The sequence below is a fragment of the Scylla paramamosain genome, chromosome 17 (genome assembly GCF_035594125.1).
Source record: "Scylla paramamosain isolate STU-SP2022 chromosome 17, ASM3559412v1, whole genome shotgun sequence".
Classification (NCBI taxonomy): Eukaryota; Metazoa; Arthropoda; class Malacostraca; order Decapoda; family Portunidae; genus Scylla; species Scylla paramamosain.
Genome location: NC_087167.1, coordinates 196327 through 217500, shown reverse-complemented (window position 1 = coordinate 217500; position 21174 = coordinate 196327). Strand labels below are relative to the sequence as shown.

Genomic DNA, 21174 nt, shown 5'->3' with positions numbered 1-21174 from the left:
GAGAGAGAGAGAGAGAGAGAGAGAGAGAGAGAGAGAGTAAAGAGATGAGAGCAACTGCTGTGTATGAATAAAATAATAGCAGGTATGTACTGGGATATATGTACAGACTCTCTCTCTCTCTCTCTCTCTCTCTCTCTCTCTCTCTCTCTCTCTCTCTCTCTCTCTCTCTCTCTCTCTCTCTCTCTCTCTCAGCTGGGAATTATTCTTGTTTATGTTTATCTTTTGTTTGTAGTGTAAAGAGAATGCAACAAAAAATATGCTGGAGAGTGGTTTAGCAGAGAGAGAGAGAGAGAGAGAGAGAGAGAGAGAGAGAGAGAGAGAGAGAGAGAGAGAGAGAGAGAGAGACAGAGATAATCCGTGATTGGAGTAAGAGAAAAGTGTGAAGATTTGGAAAGGGGAAGAAAAAAAAAACACCTGCACGACAAGAAAGAAAAGAAAAGAGGAGGAGGAGGAGGAGGAGAAGGAGGAAATATGGAATAACAAAAAAAAAAACTGACGAACATAAATAGAAGAAACGAGAATAATGAGAGGGACAAACGTAAAAGAAAAGAAAAAAAAAGAGAAAGACCGGACGAGAGAGAGAGAGAGAGAGAGAGAGAGAGATGGATAACGAGCGCCACACGTCCAAGAGCCAAAGGAACCTGGTCTTGGGTAACAAAGTGGAGGGAGAAGCGAGCCAGGACCACCCACTCGCTTAGAGAGAGAGAGAGAGAGAGAGAGAGAGAGAGAGAGAGAGACAGAGAGAGATTTATAGGTCAGGGGGCTGCGCGGATGAGGAGACAGCACCGTGATTTCTCCCCCTCATCTCTCATCCCCTCTCCCGCTTCACTCCCCTCTCCCATGCAGACAGGGAGGGGCGTGGCGGGGTGGGGAAAGACCAAAGTGGCATTATAAACCCATTACCGCCCCGTCTGCCCCGCCGCCGCCCGCGAGTCAGCCTTGTTTGTCACGCTGTAATTTCTCTAATGCACTGACGAAGATGTTGCCTGATGGATCACCTCGCCGTGCAGGTGGGGCGGCGCCTGACCCTCCCGAAGGCGACGACGTGGCGAGGCTGGGACTGGAAGGTGCCAAGCTGAGGGTCTACGTAGAGGACTTAGGGAGGGCTTGCTGGAGTGGCTGGAAAAGTGCCTGGAAGTCTGCGGGAGTGCCAGGGTATTTAGATTGATTTGGGAGAATGGAAAGATAGGTGAAGTGGTCGTGAGAAATGTTTGAGTGATGTAATGTATTGTGAAGGTCGATTTATTGAGTGAGGAATGGAGAGGGAGGCTTAAAATGTGGAAGTGATCGTGAGAAATTTTTGGTAGGTTGTGGGTGGTGTAATGTAGTGAAGGTCTAGAGGTGAGTGAAGGAATACTTGACAGCAGAGAATGAAGTGGGATCGAAAGTGATGGTGGAAGTGATAGTGAGAAATGTTTGAAAGGCTGCCTAAGTGGTGTAATGAAGTGAAATTCGAGATATTGATGGGCGAGGGAATGGTTGATGATGAAGATGGAAGGGAAATTGAAGATGATAGACTTGAGTGCATGAACAGATGCGAGGAAGACGCGTGTTGCTGGATGTGGAAATGCGGAGTGCCTGACTGAGTCTCGTCGCGTCGAAATGCTTCCCGCCTTTGATGTTACACTAAAACCCACCTTAGGATGGAAATGAACCCCGACGAGTAACATGGGATTGCTTGAATGTTACGCAGTTTCGACTCTGATGGAGCTGCGTTACAGTGCTGTCTTTGCATTCCTGTGCCTGAGTGGAGAGTCCAAACGCGTGCTGTGATGCCGGCAGAAGTAGACTCGTATGGATGTTGTAGAAGAAAATGCGAAGACGAGGCTATCAGGCAATTTGGGTTATAATGTTGAAATGTGGAGAAATACTCGAATGATAAACGTTTTCTGTGTGAATGGAGAGAGATGGGAAAGTTACAGAGTTTTAGAAGATTGTTTTGTAGGGTAAAGAGTGAAGAATGGACCTGACGTAGGGCTAGTTCAGTGTGAGGGAATACTTGAATGGTAAATGTTTTCTGTGAATGAAGAGAGATGGGAAAACCGTTACAAGGTTGAAGATTGTATTTTTAAGGATAAGGACTGAAGAAGGATCGTAACGGAGAGCTAGTTTAGGATTCCCTGTGCGCCTTCACGACAAAAGATTGAATTCTCCAATACTTCGATGTCTTACCTTAATTATTTTTCAACATTCTGTGTTGGAAATTATTGGAGTTTTGAAGAGTTCTTTCACGATTCTAGTTATCGTTTGACAAGAACCATTACTGCACCGTTAATTGAGGAAAACGTCGGCCAGCTAATCATCTCGGTGGCCTTTGAAAATAGTCGTATTGAAACCTCACAGCCTTTTAAGAATACGACCTTTTCTCCTAACCACATCTATAGATACTTTTACATTTTCCTTTACATCACACCTTGTTGCCTGCCAGTCGTCATTACCTTCGAGTACCAGGCAGCGTCTCTTCCACAGCAACACACTTCTCAAAAGGTTTTCCGCTACTAAGAACAAGGAGAGCTATTTTCGCCGTGTCTTCATGCTCACGTCCCCACAAAACAGCTCTCCGTTACTTCAGCTCTCCTCAACCATACCTGCCATACCACAACTCCCTTCTCAAATTTAATGTACCAGAACATCCACGACATAACGCATCCTCGAATCTAGAACTGCTCACCATCACACCGTAGGGAGTCAAGATCATAGCAAAATCTGCCGCTTCTGTACACAGCGCCATCTATAGCTCTTTACCTACCTCGTCACCTTATCTTTGTACTGGAGGAGACGAAGAAAGGTAAAATTTCTAACTTAAAAATTTCTCCCAAACACAATGTAGCATCCCAGTTCTGCACATAAACAAGCCATTCGAAAGTTTATCCATTTACTTGTGCAACTCATCGCCACTTCATTTCATTGTTATGAGAAACAAAAAGAATTAGATATCCGTAATATGCGAATCTCAGCCAAACAAGACAGCACAACACTCACCTCTGCACGTCATCAAATCATTGAGAAATTTCTTTATGTACTCATTCACGTCTCGTCACCATAATCACTACTGCAGGAAAGAATGAATGGAAAAACACTCCGTTGTAACACTCGAATCCTTATCAGACACACATCTCCCTACATCATCATATCATTTGGAAACGTCTTGACCTAAACGTGCATCTCATCACCAACCTCACCACACGTCTGCAAAAAAAAAAAACATGTAACAGGATAAGAAAAGCTGTAGCATGCAAATTTTAACTAACTACACCCTTCTATTACGTCACAAAGTCATTCAGAAATATATTTACCTACTTGTACGTCTCACCACAAGCTCATCTCAATACTAAAGGAAATAATGCCCTTTGAAAAATAAATAAATCCCTGGTATATTCGTAGCACACACATCTTAGTCAGAAACATCTTTCTACTACATTAACCTATTCAGATATTTCTTTACCGTCTTCCTATATTCGTGCCTCTATCACCACTTCATTGTGCTATTCTAAGAAGCAAATAACAGGAAAAGAAAAGCTTTAGCATACAAATCTTTACCCAGCCACACCTTTCCGCTATACCAAACCATTCAGAAACGTCTTTACCCTCATTACGCACTCGTTCATCTGTCACCATCAACTTCTGCAGGGAATAGTGAACGGAAACTCTCTGTAACACTATTCTCAGACACAGCCACCTGCACTACACACATCACGAGAAACGCACATTCTTACAATACCGGAGAATTGAAAATCATCCACACCTACGAAGAGGAGAGAGAGAGAAAGGGAGGGAGGGAGGGAGGGAGGGAGGGAGGGAGGGAGGGAGGGAGAGAGGGAGGCAGCCACCTACATTCACTATACATACCACGAAAGCCTTGCATTCCTACAGTACCGGAGCCTTGGAAACATCCATACCCACACCCACACCTGCACATACACTCAAGCACTCACCACTCGCACACCTATGAAGAGGAGAGAGAGAGAGAGAGAGAGAGAGAGAGAGAGAGAGAGGGCGAGAGAAAGAGAAAGGGCGAGATGCTCCCTGCCTGGCTGCCTCCTTTGTCCTCCTAACAATCGGAATAGGAGCGCTTCCATCCCCACACCCCGCACATTCCCGCCCATTCCAGGATTACCCACAGAGGGACGCCGCGACTTGTCACTTTGGTGGTGGTGGTGGTGGTGGTGGTGGTATTAATGATGGTGCTGGTGATGATTGGACATCGGTAAAATGAAAATAGGTGGTGGAAACAGTCTTTAGTTTTTCGTATCTGTTTTTAGTCTCTCTCTCTCTCTCTCTCTCTCTCTCTCTCTCTCTCTCTCTCTCTCTCTCTCTCTCTCTCTCTCTCTCTCTCTCTCTCTCTCTCTCTCTCTCTCTCTCTCTCTCTCTCTCTCTCTCTCTCTGTGTGTGTGTGTGTGTGTGTGTGTGTGTGTGTGTGTGTGTGTGTGTGTGTGTGTGTGTGTGTGTGTGTGTGTGTGTGTGTGTGTGTGCATTTTTATTTTTCCCTCTCTCTCGCGCCTTCTCTTCAATCATCCTAAGCTTTTTCCTTTCGTGCTTCACGCTACAAAAACGAAACCGAGGGAGTGAAGGAAGAAGGGAGGGAGGGAGGGAGAGGCACGAGAGAGAGAGAGAGAGAGAGAGAGAGAGAGAGAGAGAGAGAGAGAGAGAGAGAGAGAGAGAGAGAGAGAGAGAGCTATGTAACCAATTTTTATTCAACTGTTCACTTCCTACACCCGCATCAACCCTACACACACACACACACACACACATACACACACACACGCGCGCGCGAGCATTTATCTTAAGAGATGTCAAAATTGTAGACAAATACACTACCACTACGAGAGAGAGAGAGAGAGAGAGAGAGAGAGAGAGAGAGAGAGAGAGAGAGAGAGAGAGAGAGAGAGAGAGAGAACACTGGATCGGGTGAATAAATCTGGCTTAAGCCCGTCAGGTGAGTATTAATAAAAGATGCAGCAGAGAAAGAGAAAGACATCACCTGGTTAATCTGTTCGAGAGAGAGAGAGAGAGAGAGAGAGAGAGAGAGAGAGAGAGAGAGAGAGAGAGAGAGAGAGATAGAGCCTTCCTTAGTGGTGGTTTGTCAGGATGAAGGAAAAGGAAGAGGAGAGAGCGATGAGTTGGAAGTTCAGTTGGAGAAGAATGACCGTGTTGAATGGATAAGTGTGAGAGAGGTGCTGGGGCTGATGAGGCGAGGAAGAAACGAGGGACGCAAGTTGTCTGGTTTTCTGAAGGTCTGGCGATGATGGAGAGAGAGAGAGAGAGAGAGAGAGAGAGAGAGAGAGAGAGAGAGAGAGAGAGAGAGAGAGAGAGAGAGAGGGGTACAAACAATTACGAAAAAACAAATTATTCTCATGTTCAAAGCAACAAACAAGAAAAAGTCTTTCTTTTCTTTGTTACGTTAGGTAGAAAGGAAAAAATTTCACGGAATCAGTAATTAAAATTTTAAGACGACACGTTAATTAAGGGATGAAATATGTAGTTTGGAAATATATGAAGAGGAGAGGAAGAAATTTAAAAGCCACGCAAATACAGTTAAAAGTTGAGAGAGGCACGCTATTGAAATATGAAACAGGAATGTGCTACAAACTAGAAACGAAATACATTCGAGATAAACAACAGAGAGAGAGAGAGAGAGAGAGAGAGAGAGAGAGAGAGAGAGAGAGAGAGAGAGAGAGAGAGAGGCATAATAGAAAAAAACTCAACGTAGCTTTTTTCTTTGCAACCATTTTGTGTTTCCATAGAAAACCTTTGCAGTTGTATCTGTCTGTCTGCGCTCTCTCTCTCTCTCTCTCTCTCTCTCTCTCTCTCTCTCTCTCTCTCTCTCTCTCTCTCTCTCTCTCTCTCTCTCTCTCTCTCATTTTGTCCTACAGATATTAAATTTGTCTGAAAGGATGAGAAACACACACACACACACACACACACACACACACACACACACACACACACACACACACACACACACACACACACACACACACACACACACACAAACTGGTCTTCCTTTAGTCCCAGAAATCGGTGAAGGATGATTCTCCTGCGCAACTTATCCCGTTCTTGCATTGTGGCGGTGATGAAGGTATGGGGGTAAAGACTATTTCTACAGGTATTGTGTGCATCATGGTACTTTGCATGGCTTCCATTAGGGAGCTTCATTCCCCCTCGTATTGTGCAGTGTGTAAGGGAAAAAACTTGATAAGCACTGAGGGGGAAAGTAGGAAGGGTGTTGTGGGGTCAAGGGAAACATGAGTCAGTGTGTGGTTAATAGTTATTCTACACTGTTATGGTCAATCAGGTTGTGAGTGAAGGGATTTTGTCGTGGTGTTTGTGATGATGGTGTTATTTTTTTATTGTTTTCATTGATTTGTTTGTTGATTGGTTCATTGATTTATTTACTTTTTTGGTTGTGTGTAGCAGATCTTATTTCTTCGTTTTTGTTTGGTTTTTTTTCGTTTGTTTTATTATTTAAATGTAATAATTTTTCAGTTTTGCATTTTTGTTCTTGTAGATCTATATCTGTCTATCTGTACATGCATCCATCCATTCATCCATCTGATTATCTTTATACATCTACCCATCCATCTATCTACCTGTTTCATATATATACTTCCTTACTTATTTATTGTTCTCTTGAAAACCTCTTTAAGTATCAATATAGTGTGGCTGCAACTACGAATAACGTGCTATTAATACAAAAATAAACACATACACAAGCATAAGTGCAAGACAAGTAAGTTATTTCGCTTTTGGAAAGTATGATCAGTCACTTCCCAGTACTAAGCTAACCACGTTCCTGGAATCTTCTATAACTGACTGTATCAGAAGCGGCGTATTGAGTTGGCCTTCTTTCTCTACTCTTTGCGTACTACTTCTACTTGGCTACACGACACATGAAAAAAGCAAAAGATACTAGTAATCATAGATCAGGCTGGCAAGACACACAAAAAAGGGGACAGACAGACAAACAGACGACGCAGGAGACAGAACAAAAATCAAGTCCCATGAGGTGTTCATTTCATTATCTTTTCATTAAAAACTTGAGGCTTTGAAGTGAGGATGGAGCTTTCCCTCCCTCCTGCTCCTCCTCCTCCTCCTCTTGTCAACATTAATACCGCCACAAGGAAAAAAGCAGTGCATCAGGGAAGCTTTTGATTTTTTCTCTTGAAGTTCGTGAGAGAGAGAGAGAGAGAGAGAGAGAGAGAGAGAGAGAGAGAGAGAGAGAGAGAGAGAGAGAGAGAGAGAGGAGATTGATCTGCTTGAAGGATTACACGTCAAAGTAGAGAAGACCAGAGAGCTCAGCTTTCGAGTCAGACTGTGAACAATGTAACGTCTTTCGTATTTGTGTGTGTGTGTGTGTGTGTGTGTGTGTGTGTGTGTGTGTGTGTCAGTAGTAGTAGTAGTAGTAGTAGTAGTAGTAGTAACAGAAAACATTGATTGCCAGCTTTCTACACACCGCCGGAAGAGGTTCGTCAGGTTATCACTAACAAATATTACTGATCTGCTGTTGTAGGACGCTTGTGACGAGGAGAAACCGCGGATATTCACTAACTCGGGCATTGCTGGTACACTTCCGCATGAAACAAAATGATGCCGGCAATTTTTGTGTGATTTGGTCTGACGTCACAGTGTTTGTGTTCCTCTCGAATTATTAGGTTCAAAAGTTTTAAAGTTTATGGTGATATAAATGGAATGTCACCTGAATCAAAATTGCGCCGGAAGTTTTGTGTGACTTGGTTTGACGTCACAATGTTCGTTGTCCTTTCCGATTTTTAGGGTGTAAATTTTACCGTTTAACGTCTTATAAATGTAATGTCATTCCCTTTTATTTATTCATAATTAAAATTTTATCCCAACTTTAACTTGATGTATTCAGAAAAATAATACAAAGATCATTTTACCAGATCGCCAAAGATCAATGTTATTACACAAACACTCAAGCGCCACAAACCTGCCTGAATACAGGATGCTCGATCGGTAACATGCTGAGCTTCTATGTACGGATTCCGAATTCGATTCCCGACACGGCACCTTTCTCCTGAAGCTCAGATTTATTTGAGCTTAAATCTTTTACTCGGTATTTCAGTGTACCGAGTGCGTCGCGCCCTGGTTTGAGATGATACGAGCTGGGGCGCCCTGGTTTGAGGCAGTGAGTGCATCAAGACCAAGTAATGAGGGGAAAAATAAAATTCTTACATCATTTATATATGTGAACTGCATAACTGTGCTCATGAAATGCTTCATGAAAAGTACTTGATGTTTAGTGTCGGCTGCGTCCAAGGCAGATAGTTTAGCTACGTTTGGACTAATAAACATTCATGATTTTTTTTTCTTTTTCTTTATAACGCTACATTTTTTTTATCACTTTGTATCACGCTCAAATTCCCCTTTGTTTTACAGTGATTTAATTAACTAACTAACTGTGTGTCCGAGTAATGGAAATTATGAAGGATTGTACGCATCCTCGCCGCTCCATGTATAGTGCCGCGTCACACACCAGAACACTGAATAGAGAGGGAGACAAGAAGCAGATAAGGGAAGAGAATAGAAACTGTCGGTGGGGAAAAGCGGTGAAGATGGAGTGAGAAACGGGGAAAAAAATGTTGGAATAGAGACCAGAGATTAATGTATAAGATTCTCTCTCTCTCTCTCTCTCTCTCTCTCTCTCTCTCTCTCTCTCTCTCTCTCTCTCTCTCTCTCTCTCTCTCTCTCTCTCTCTCTCTCTCTCTCTCTCTCTCTCTCTCTCTCTCTCTCTCTCTCTCTCTCTGTTTAACTATCCAATGTAGGGAAACTATGGAAAAAAAATAGTGGCTTTCTGAATGGCCAAAAATGTATGTCGAGAGAGAGAGAGAGAGAGAGAGAGAGAGAGAGAGAGAGAGAGAGAGAGAGAGAGAGAGAGAGAGAGAGAGAGAGAGAGAGAGAGAGAGAGAGAGAGCGTCCGAAAACAGTGTAACTCCTGAAAGGTCTTAAATAATCAATAAGTAGTAATCCAATTAATATTTTTATTTATATCTGTGTTATGGCTATATATTTTTTTTTTTTTTTTTGCGGGTGAGCGTAATTCATCACCTGTTCTTTTGAGTAAGAAAGAAAGTGGGTGTTGTCATCACCATGCGAACTCCTCCCTTCCTCTTCTTTCATTCCATTGTTATTGTTTTTGTTTTTCGTTGTTTTTTTTTTCCTCCCTCCCACTTCCTCCTCCTCCTCCTCCTCCTCCTCCTCCTCCTCCTCCTCCTCCTCCTCCTCCTCCTCCTCCTCCTCCTCCTCCTCCCATCCCTTTTTTCTTTCCCGTCTCGGTAACCTATTCTAGTCTAGGTTTCCATTTTCGTCAAACCGTCCAGTCGGAACCAGAAGACATGTTGTTGATTTCCTTTGTGTTCCTCCTCCTCCACCTTCACCTCCACCTTCACCTCTTTTATCATCCATTTATAGTTTAGAGCAGCCTTCTTTTTCTGGGGCTCTGCTGCAGTAAATGTCTATTTCATCGTAGTGTGGCTCTTTTTCAGAGAGCAATATTGAGGTGGACTTGAAAGAGACTAATACCACTAAGAACTCTTACAAACAAACCTGACTGATCTATGAAGACTTATGTTCAAAATAATCTTACTACTACTAATCACTATTGAACTATTGTAGTCCCATTTTTTTTTTTTTTTTTTTTTTTTTTTCAGAAAATAGAATGTTTTACTTCTCATCATTAATCGTCTTACTGCTACTCAAATTTTCCTATAATTCTTTTCAATGTTTTAATATACTTGTTTTGTTCTGCAGTCTCTCAATTAACCTTAAAAAAGATAACTACCTACTTTTTTTTGTCTATGTAAATGATTTTTTTACATTGCTCAGAATGTCAACTGAGGAACACAATAACGATCATAAGAATAAAAACATTAGGATTAGAGACACTGTCCAAGAATAAACTTATGAAATGAAGACACGTGCCACTGTATCCACGTATAGACAAAGCAGAGTAAAGATCAAGGCTACGTGCTCTTTAAGTAATCCGTGTGGCAGGTGTGTGTGTGTGTGTGTGTGTGTGTGTGTGTGTGTGTGTGTGTGTGTGTGTGTGTGTGTGTGTGTGTGTGTGTGTGTGTGTGTGTGTGTGTTCCTTTGTCTCCTCACGTGGCCTTAATTCTCTTGGCAGGGAGAACGCGACGCTGTGGGACAACTTCCACCTCAGCATCTCCCGCGACGAGCTGTACCCTGCCGAGGACCCCACTGTGGGGCGCCTCCTGCAGCATGTAGTGGGCATGCCCATCGCCCACATCAGTGAGTAACGCCCTTGTATTCATGAGAGAGAGAGAGAGAGAGAGAGAGAGAGTGTGTGTGTGTGTGTATGTGTGTGTGTACTATTCTTAATCGTAGATACCTCCTCAACAGTATTTTCGCTTTTCATCTATACTATTATTACCTTTACTCTTTTTCTCCTTTAATATTTCTCAACTCATAACTCCTGCAGGCATTTGCAATATAGTACACACGTACACACACACACACACACACACACACACACACACACACACACACACACACACACACACACACACACACACAGCGTCCCTTTGTGTGACGTGGTTATTTATTTATTTTTTTTTTTTCCTAGTTCAATATTAGGAGTTTCCAATATCACTGACACTAAATCCAGACAAGAAATAATATTGAATCTGGAATCATACGAGCATGCGTATTCTCAAACACTTCAGAATCTTTTCAGAACTTATTTTCCAAAACCACTGATCAGTTGGGCTTCTACCTGTTTTTTTGTTTTTTTTCCGTGATTAACGACGTAGAATCTGTTAAACTGTCATTGAAATTATAACAAAAAATAATAAAAAAAAATCTTGAAAGAACAAATAACTTCCACGAAAGCTACTTATAATAATAGAGGCTCCCGTGAGTGTTTTTCATCGTAATGACTTGCTAAACTATCACAAGAATCATGAAAACACTTGAAAACCCTAGTATCCTCCACGATAGCTTGCTGAATATAGTCTAGGATAAATATAATGTCGGAAATACTGTTTTTTTCTTTTTTTTTCCTATTAATGATGCTGAATCTTTATTAAATTATCATTAAAATCATGAAAACCTTGAAACACATACAAAAAAAAAATAAAGGTGTTAATTACTGTCTAAAATAGATATAATGTAGAACACACTTTTTTTCCAATCAGTATTGCAGAATTCTTGCTAACCTGCTAATTGCTAAGTTGTCTTGGTTATAGAGAGAGAGAGAGAGAGAGAGAGAGAGAGAGAGAGAGAGAGAGAGAGAGAGAGAGAGAGAGAGAGAGAGAGAACAGACGTGTGTTTTCTATTAGTGATGCAGAATTTTCGGTAAGCTATCAATGGAATCATGAAATCTCAAAAACAAAACAAAAAAGTTAATAAATATAACTATAATAATAATAATAATAATAATAATAATAATAATAATAATAGTAATTCAGCAAAGAATAGATGTAATCATATTTTTCTTGTCTAAATGAAGCAGAATATTTATTAGACTACCATTAGAATCATAAAAAAAAACTCATGGAAACCCTAATAACGTCCAGTAAAGGTTGTTAAATACGGTCTTTGAATAAATGTAATCTCGAACGCATTTTTTTTTTCCTATTAGTGATGCAGAATCCTTGTTAAACTATTACTTAGATAATGAAAACACTCTTAAAAACCTTCATTAAAAGCTATTAAAATACTGTCTAGATTAAGTATACGTAATCGAGAACTTACTTTAACTATTAATGATGATTTTTTTTTTTTTTTTTTGTTAAATTATCACTAATCATGAAAAACACTCTTGAAAACCTTAAAAAAAATTCCAGTACGGTCTATTAACGACTACCTAGAATAGATGTAATGTAGAACAGCCATTTTTTCCAATTAATGATGCAGAATATTTGTTTAACTATTATAACAATCATAAAACCACTCTCGAAAACCTTGAAAATATCCAGTAAAGGCTATACTAAACACGGTCTCTAATAAGCATGAAGCAGAACATACTTTTTTCCATCACTGATATAGAATATTTGCTAAACTGCTATTATAATCATAAGAAAAACATTCTCGAAAACCTTGAAAATCTCTAGTAAGGTCTATTAAACACTGTCTAGAATAAATATGAGATACAACAGACCCTGACACGTTCGAGAATACGGTTGCACGGCTTCTAAGTGACCGTAAAAAGAAGTACGTTGGATTCATCTGCTTTGCTCACACGCCAGTTTCAAGTGACGGAATCCTAAACCTGCTGGGATGAAGGCAGCCTGTTATGACTTCAAAGCCCTGTATGGAAAGGTTAATTAGAGTTCCATGCCTGAGGTGCAACAAGCCCTTCATCCCTCTCTCCCTTCATTCACTCCACGCACTCACTCATTCCCCTCACACTCTCACTCATTCCCCTCACACTCTCACATTGTCTCTCTTTCTCTCTCCTGCAGGTCAAAAGGAAGGAGGGACGCAGATCAAGCTCATCATAGAGTTTGCTGACGGAGGCCATGCGCTCTTCAAACCTATGAGGTGAGTAGTAGTAGTAGTAGTAGTAGTAGTAGTAGTAGTAGTAGTAGTAGTAGTAGTAGTAGCAGTAGTAGCGCAATATTTCTTACATGTGCCTTTTTTTTTTTTTTAGCAATGAGAAGCAAGAAAGCTTGAAATTATGTAGCATTATTGCCCGTCTTCCTGGATTACGTGGAAAATGTTTACTTCCTCGTGCTACAGTATATCAGATAATATCCTAAAAAAAAAAATGTAAGAAATATTGATTTTTTTTTTCGCAATATTCAATTTGCCTCAGTCGTTTTCCTTGTAAATCAGTCTTTATCTATTCACCTACCTACCCAGCCTTCGTTTATTTACTTATTCATTTACTTATTTATTTGTTCCTTCTTTTCTGATTGTGTGTTCTTGTATATTTATTTGAACACAAAAAAGAATCCTTGTATATATCTATATCATCCAGTATTTTCCCGTTCCTTGTGTAGTGTGTGTGTGTGTGTGTGTGTGTGTGTGTGTGTGTGTACATACCATTAAAGCACACTTGAGTCTCAAGAAGGCAAAGTTTACAAAGAATTCTTCAGGTAGTTTACCCATTCACCTTTTCTTTTTGTGTACGTGGAATGCTTTGTGTTCTCTTAATGTGCAGTGCGTACAATCTCTCTCTCTCTCTCTCTCTCTCTCTCTCTCTCTCTCTCTCTCTCTCTCTCTCTCTCTCTCTCTCTCATTAACACTTCATGGGAATGTTAGTCACTGAGGTGCACAAAAGCATTATTCATTGGCATTGTTTTCCGCCCACTAAAGGAAGTCCAGCCCGCGTCCCTTGTATTCTCCCTTGCTCTTTTCATCCGGGATTGCCTTTAAAGTAAGCCCTGACTCACGCCACCCAGTCTGCCTGAGCTCCCTTGAGTAGCATTGTATGTGTATTTGTTCCTCATATGTCTCTTTATTCGTCTTGCTTTCTACTGTAGTTTGTCATCGCTTAGTCTGTGGATAGTTATGGATGACAGAGAGGAACGTGAGCGGAAATTTAAATAGTAATGTAGATACGAATGCATGTCAAGTCGAGTACCATCGCTCCCTTACATCCAATGTGCTTCATTTTCCTTGTAGAAGAAAGTCATCGGTGAAAAGTATTGTAATTTGCTTAATGGTTTGTCTTCTTTCTTAAGTCCTGAAATCTGCGTAGGTTTTGTAAGGTTAGCAGATCAGAGGATTCAGCATTAAGGTAGAGGACTAAACCCAGTGGAAGGAAATACTCAACTTATGGCCACCATTGTACACTGTATGAGTATAAAAAGACAGTAGGATGTGGATTTTTTGTTTTAAACTTTGTCCTTTCTCTATTGTTTTCTTAGTTTGTCTTCCTTCCTGCCCTCTTAGTTCGTCTCTTCCTGCACTATCTCTTTTCTTCTTCCTCTTCCTCTTTATCTCTTCTTGGTGTACTTTGTCAGGCTTTTCTTTTGTTCGTAATTAGTAATTATTATTTTTGTTGCTCTTGCTCTTTTCCTCCTCCTCCTCCTCCTCCTTCCTCCTTTCATTTGTCCATAACTACAAACTTTTCTTCTTCTTCTTCTTCTTCTTCTTCTTCTTCTTCTTCTTCTTCTTCTTCTTCTTCTTCTTCTTCTTCTTCTTCTTCTTCTTCTTCTTCTTTCTCCCCCTCCTCCCCCTCCTTATGTATGGTGTAGTTAAGAGCGGAAACATCACTCGCTATTGGAAAGTCTAGGAGCTCCTTGACTCAAGTTTGCCTGGGGCCTCAACACGTCAAGTGCTGGCCTGGTACAGTGTGCCTTGCTTCGCTATAAATAGTCGCGCCTCCTTTCTCAGGGCAAAAATACGCCGCGGTTAGGCCTAAAAATACACTGTGATTGGATTAAACGTCGCCCAGGGAGTTTGTTTTGCTTTTGCTTTTTGTATTAACACTCACTTGCATTTGTTTTTATTTAGATATATGCATCAGCAATTCTGTCCAAAGGTACACTGTCGTCTGCCACATATTTAAAGGACAGTGTATAACGAAACTTGTCTAACTTAGCCTAGTATTATAAGATATAAAACTATCTATAACTACACAATCTCACGTGTTTCCTTAATCACTAACCATTCTAAGGCTTTTTTTTTTTATTACACTACAGCCACCTCTGATCATCACACCGGTTAAACACTGGATAATCTGCTCCTATTCATTGCCCTCTGTTATAAATGCTCGGAAAGGTTTTATACAATGCCTTTAGTGTTGTGCTTTGTTACGTATCGCAGTGAAAGGCTTAACTAAATTCATATACGTAAGTGGTGTCAGGTATTGTCACTCCTGTTCGCTTCTCTATCCCATCCCTTTTCCGTACCTCTTCACTCCAGGAATTTTCTTTTCCAATTACCACTACTGTCTCTCTGGCCGTGAAATGTGTGTGTGTGTGTGTGTGTGTGTGTGTGTGTGTGTGTGTGTGTGTGTGTGTGTGTGTGTGTGTGTGTGTGTGTGTGTGTGTGTGTGTGTTTCCTCCCTTTTATTGCGTCCTCCTGTAGAAGAAAGCCAGCATTCACCCGTCTCCCTTTTCCCTCCTCCTCCTTCTCTCCCCACCGTCAAGTTAGCTTCCTCCACGCTTGAGCGGAGGAGGAGGAGGAGGAGGAGGAGGAGGAGGAAAAAAGATTAGAGGTAGGAATGTGGCTCCTGAAGGATGAAAAAACAACGACAAATCTTTCCTTACTCTTTCTAAACGTACTTTTCCCTTCAGTTTCTCTCTCTTTTGGCATACCTTGAGGTGCACCGCCTTTTGTCGCATGGTGTGGCTGGCTGGCTTGGTGGCTGGGACGGGAGAGGGAACGGTAGAGGGGAGGAGTAAATGGTATGGATGAATGCACGAGGGGACGAGGTGTGGGAGGAGGAGAGGAAAGGGGAGATAAAGGAAGGGGGATTGCCACCTGCAGCTCCTCTCTAAATATTGATCAGGAGGGAGGGAGACTCGTGGACTTTTTATTTAGGTGCCTTCCTTTTCCGTCCCTCAGAATCCCGCCGCGTCCCAAGCCTTTCTTGTGTTCGGGGAAGGCACACACACACACACACACACACACACACACACACACACACACACACACACACACACACACACACACACACACACACACACACACACACACACACACACACACACACACACACACACACAGAGGAACGAGCAGGGCCAAGGAATCTTTGGGTTGTGGCATTCCTGTTCTCCTTCGTTCTTTTTTTTCTTCTTTTTCTCTTCTCTTCTTACTATTTTTGTTTGTTTGTTGTTGTTGTTCTTCTTCTTCTTCTTTTCTTTTTTCTTTTTTTTCTTTTTCTTTTTCTTTTTCTTTTCTTTTTCTTCTCTTCTTTTCTTCTTCTTCTCTTTTCTTTTCTTCTTCTTCTTCTTCTTCTTCTTCTTGTCCTCCTCTCGTCTTTCGTTCTCCTTTTCATCTTTTCTTGTTTCCTCTTTGTTTCCCTTAGTTCCCTTTTTCTCCTTTATCTTACACCATCGTTGTGTATTATTTTTTTTGTTACGATAATAGCATTTGTTATGAATATAGTGAAAACAGTAGTAATAGTAGTAGTAGTAGTAGTAGTAGTAGTAGTAGTGGTGGTGGTGGTGGTGGTGAAAAATAGTAGTAGTAGCAGCAGTAATGATAGTAGTAATTGTTATTCACCTCCTCCTCCTCCTCCTCCTCCTCCTCCTCCTCCCACCTTGTGTTTCTCCCTCTCTCTTCTGTCTCGCTTACGTCAATTTCTTGGTTCCCTCTCTACCTTTTTACTCTGGGATATTGTTTTTATCTTGACTTCCCTTTTGTCATCTAGTGGTGCTCCAACGAGTGTAAACGCTCTCTCTCTCTCTCTCTCTCTCTCTCTCTCTCTCTCTCTCTCTCTCTCTCTCTCTCTCTCTCTCTCTCTCTCTCTCTCTCTCTCTCACATTAATCATGGGTTCCGCCTCCCAGAACATTTTTCCCTCTCTGATATGTATGTTAGTTGCGCGTAAACGTTCTTCTGCTTGTAGCCTCCTTCCTTCCTGTCTTCTTTTGCCCTTCCTGGTCTTCCCACTCCCCGCTCCCCGCCTGCCAGCCTCGTCACTTCGTCCGGGAAGGAGGGAAAGTAATAGAAATACTCGTAAAAGCAAATGCAGCCAATCGGAAGAAAAGTTTTGAAAAAATTCTTGAAGTGCCTACTGAGTTTGTCTTCATCTAGTAAAATTGGTGTTTGGAGGAAAGCCAAGAGAGGGAGAGATGCTCGGAAGGAGACAGCCACGGTGGCGACAGTGGTGGTGGTGGTGGTGGTTTTGTTGTTCTTTCACGTGTGGTGGTGGTGGTGGTGGTGATGATAGTGATAGTAGTGGTGGTGTTTTTGTTGATTGTTGTGATGGTGGTGGTGATTTGTCTTGGCAGTTGCACTAGTGGTGGTGTCTGGCCGGGGTCATTGAGTTGGCCTCTGTGCGCCTGAGGCTTTGCAGCAGCGAGGGGGAGGAGGGGAGGCCGGTGCGGCAAGGTGGGCTCTGCAGCACATCTTGGAAGCATTCATCTCCTGCGGGCTTTTCTGAGATTGGAAGTTGACAAAAGATGACAAGTTTCTTGAAACGAGCTCGTAATGGCGACCTTTCCTCAGCCAAAAACCCGTAAAGGTCGTGGAGTGAGAGTGAGAGATTTTCTGCGTGCCCGCTGAGGGAGGCGAGGGCTCGCGTATTACTCCCCCGCCACTACAGTGCGACACGGTTCGAGGTGGCTAGGGAGTAATATTCCTGGAAATAGCAGGACGTGTAGCCATCACGGGCTGTGTGCCTGTCAGCCTGAGGACTCCGCGTGGAGCTGTGGTAGGCGGTGGCATGGATGTGGGATTTTTTAACTTGCATACTATATTTCAACATGTGTTGTGTTCATTACCATCTCTTAGATGTAAACTGGTTCAACCCTCCTTGCTGTGTTCGTATTGCACCCGCATACGCGTGTTCCTCACTACAGACGGATAATTCTTTTTCTTCTTCCTGTTCCAGATTTCCACGTGAACAAGAGACTCTGAAGAACCACTTTTATTTCACTGACTTCGAGAGACATAACGCTGAGATCGCCGCGTACCACCTTGACAAGTGAGTAGATCGGTACTGGTGTTCCATGACAACTGTTCGTCAACTCGGCCAACTGGGGTGCCTGTTAGACTTTCCTTGAGAACATTGTGCTGTGTGTCATCCTCTCATCCGTTCCCACTGCCCCAGGCTCCTTGGGTTCCGCCGCGCCGTCCCCACCGTCGGTAGGAATGTGAACATCACGCGGGAATTGTACGCGCTGGCCCAGGGCGACCTGCTTAAGACATTCTTCATCTCCCCAGACAACAATCTCTGTTTCCACGGCAAATGCAGGTAAGGCTCTGTCTTATTTGAATCCCGATGCTGTGAGACCAATGGTGATAAAATCGTAGTCAAAGCAAACAAAGATATCCAGCTTTTAGTATTACCTAAAGTACATAGAAACTTCCGAAGCGACACATCACATCACCTCCTCCTTGCAGCTACTACTGTGACACTGCCCATGCCATCTGCGGCTCCCCTGATATGATTGAGGGGTCCTTTGCTATCTTCCTGCCGGGCAAGGAGGCGGCGCCGCGCAAAGTGTGGCGGCACCCGTGGCGTCGCGGATACCACAAGCGGCGCAAGGCCCAGTGGGAAGTCGGTAAGTTCCCTACCGCAGCCACTCGTGTTTTCACCACCGTGAATCTCACCATCTCTCACTCATCGATCCTTCCTTCCCGCGCCGTATCTATTCAGCCCCGCCTCTCTCAACGCCATTCATACGCCTCCCCTATTGTCTTCAAATGCTTCTTACATATTTCAGGGAGATAGATGACAGGAACACATCAGTAGCGCTCTGTAATACAAGTTATATACCAAACAAAAGAATATATACACACATATGAGGGAGGAGGCAGGAGTTACTGGAGAGGAAAATGAGACAGAAGTAACTGCAGATGAAAGAGGGAATATGCGATTGAAGAACAGCGAAGGAAGGAAAGGAAAAAGATCTGAAGGAAGAATGGAAAGAGGAATTAATATTTTAAGAGGGGAGGAAAAGAGTTAGGAAAATGCTGCTGATGAAAAAGATGCTTCATACACTCACCATCCAGCAGACAACTCACAAGTTGATCACACTATCACTCAACAAATCACCACCATCACCACTACCATCATCATCATCACCACCACCATCACCACTACCATCATCATCATCATCACCACCACCACCACCACCACCATCATCATCATCATCAGCAGCAGCAGCCTACAAACTTCCACTGCAGGACAAAGACCCCGATAACCTTCTCCACTTCCTTAGTTGAATGTCTGTCTATTCCAGGCTATCCTCTCTCTAACTCTGTCCCCCACATCCCCAATAAGTCAGCTCATACTAATGGTTCTCTTTAGCCTCTCACTCGACTTCCAAGTGGAAAATATCACTTGGTAAACAGAAGAGTGAAAGGAACAATACAGAAAGGCAGATTAGGAGAGCTATAGGAGGGCAGAGGAATGACAAAAGGGACATAGGGAGGTGAAAGGATACGAAGAATGATAGAAGAGGTATTGAAAGATAAATGAATAACAAAGGGATCCATAGGAAAGTAGATTTGTGCAATAGCAATAGCAAAGTAAGCATGGCTTGTGAGATAACAGTAAGGAAATGGGGAAGTTGCATATCTGATAAAAAATCTGGCATTATTATTTATTATTATTATTAGTATTATTATTATTATTATTATTTTTATTATTATTGTTATCATCAATATTATTATTATTGTTGTTGTTGTTGTTATTGTTGTTATTGTTGTTATTATCATCATTATTATTAAGCTGTACAGAAATTACTAACTTTTTTTGGGGGGACATTGTAATGCTTTTTTTTTTTCATCATTATCTTCACTATTACATAAATGTGTACTGAAATTAACTTTTACTTCATCATTATCATTATCTCACACTTTCATTATCATCAGGTCACACTATGTAAAACTGTACTAAAATTATTAACTTTTTGGTGTTGGAATGCTTAATTTACTTCATGATCATCATCTGGTCACACTTTCCCCACAGATGACGAGTACTGTGAGTTGGTGAAGGAGGTGCACCCTTACAATGAGGGACGCCGCCTCCTCGACCTCATGGACATGGCCGTGCTTGATTTCCTTATGGGCAACATGGATCGGCACCACTATGAGACCTTCAAAGTGAGTGGTGGTGGTGGTGGTGGTGTGGTAGTGGTGATGTCGACTTTCACTCCTCTGGTCAACTTTCCTTAGCATCCAGAGCACTGAATTTTTGCTTGCATGGACATAGAGATGAGAGAATAGGTTTTTTGTGACTAACTCTTTCACTGCTATGGTTGTCTTTCCTTAACATTCAGAGCACTTAAAATTTTTGCCTGCATGGATATAGAGAAGAAAGAATAGGTTACCTAAATTTTTGTTTTATGTGACATTAACTCCTTCACTGCCATGGTCATCTTTCCCTAATATTCAGAGCACTGAGAATTTTTATTTGGATGAACACAAGGAGAGAATAGAAGGATAATTTTCTAGATTTTGTCTGTGGCTTTAACTTTTCAGTTATGGTTGTTCTTTTTTGATGTTCAGAGCACTAGAAATTTTTCCTTGCATGGACACAGAAAAGAGAGAAGAGATAAATGCTCTATGTGTTCTGAAGTAGGTTACGGAACTATTTAGAGACCAGTACAGAAGTGTGCTTAAAGAGGTGTTTGTTTAGCAGTGGAAGGGATAACTGTGGTGTTGATCAGTATGATTTGTGGCCTTAGCATGCAAAGTAAGTGATGATGATGTTCAGGGTGGTGGTAGTGATGGTGAGAATAGTAGTAGCGACAACTGAAAAAAAAAAAAAAACATGTGCCAATCTTCTTTACATGTCACTTTTCTTTTTGTTTTCATCTCATCTCATCTACACTCCACAACTGCCCCACTTGGCAGATTCTTTACAGACAAGATATTCTCTTTGCAGCACACTTAAATTGACCAGTTGCAATATTAGTGTCTGTCTATTTTCCCTCCAGTATTTTGTACTATCTCATTTTATTGTTATTTATTTGTCATTACTTGGATGAATATTTATGACCACTGGCCTTCCTCAGCATCCATATTTTAATATTACAGTAGTTACAATGTGCAGGTCATAACACACTGTATTTACTACTCTTCTTTTTTTATGTTGTGTGGGACTAGCTGTGTATAGGGACAATGTTAAGCTGACTGAAAGAGTAATTGAACCAAATATCAAATGTCTTACTTTGATAATGTCTCCTTCAGATGTTTGGAAATTACTCTGCACCACTGCACTTGGATCACGGCAGAGGGTTTGGCAAGGCCTTCCATGATGAGATATCCATCTTGGCACCCATTTACCAGTGTTGCCTCATACGACATTCTACTCTCACCACACTGCTCAGGTTTGTGCCCCTGACTGTTCTCATCACTTTCCCACATCCTGAATATCTGTATTGAGATAACAACAAGTCAAGGCCAACCAGAAATTACCTAGGCCTTGACTGTATTGATCCGATTGATAAAGTATGAGACGGATATGTTTTTGGCGAGTCTCTTGTCAATGTCAAGGGTGACATGACAGTCTCCCAGGGCCATTTTTATACCATCTTCAGATCAGTTTCTCACTGTTTTCAAGATGCTCC

General features: G+C 41.8%; 1 protein-coding gene across 1 annotated transcript in view; it reads left to right on the top strand.

The window, feature by feature from the left end:
- Positions 1–21174, top strand: part of LOC135108279 (extracellular serine/threonine protein CG31145-like) — a 196466-nt gene that overhangs the window by 169471 nt on the left and 5821 nt on the right. Inside the window, exons 4-10 of the mRNA XM_064019064.1 lie at positions 10142–10266; positions 12441–12519; positions 17487–17579; positions 17706–17849; positions 17999–18159; positions 19572–19705; positions 20795–20934. Of these exons, the coding sequence (XP_063875134.1) occupies positions 10142–10266; positions 12441–12519; positions 17487–17579; positions 17706–17849; positions 17999–18159; positions 19572–19705; positions 20795–20934 (876 nt within the window). The remainder of the gene's footprint in view (positions 1–10141; positions 10267–12440; positions 12520–17486; positions 17580–17705; positions 17850–17998; positions 18160–19571; positions 19706–20794; positions 20935–21174) is intronic.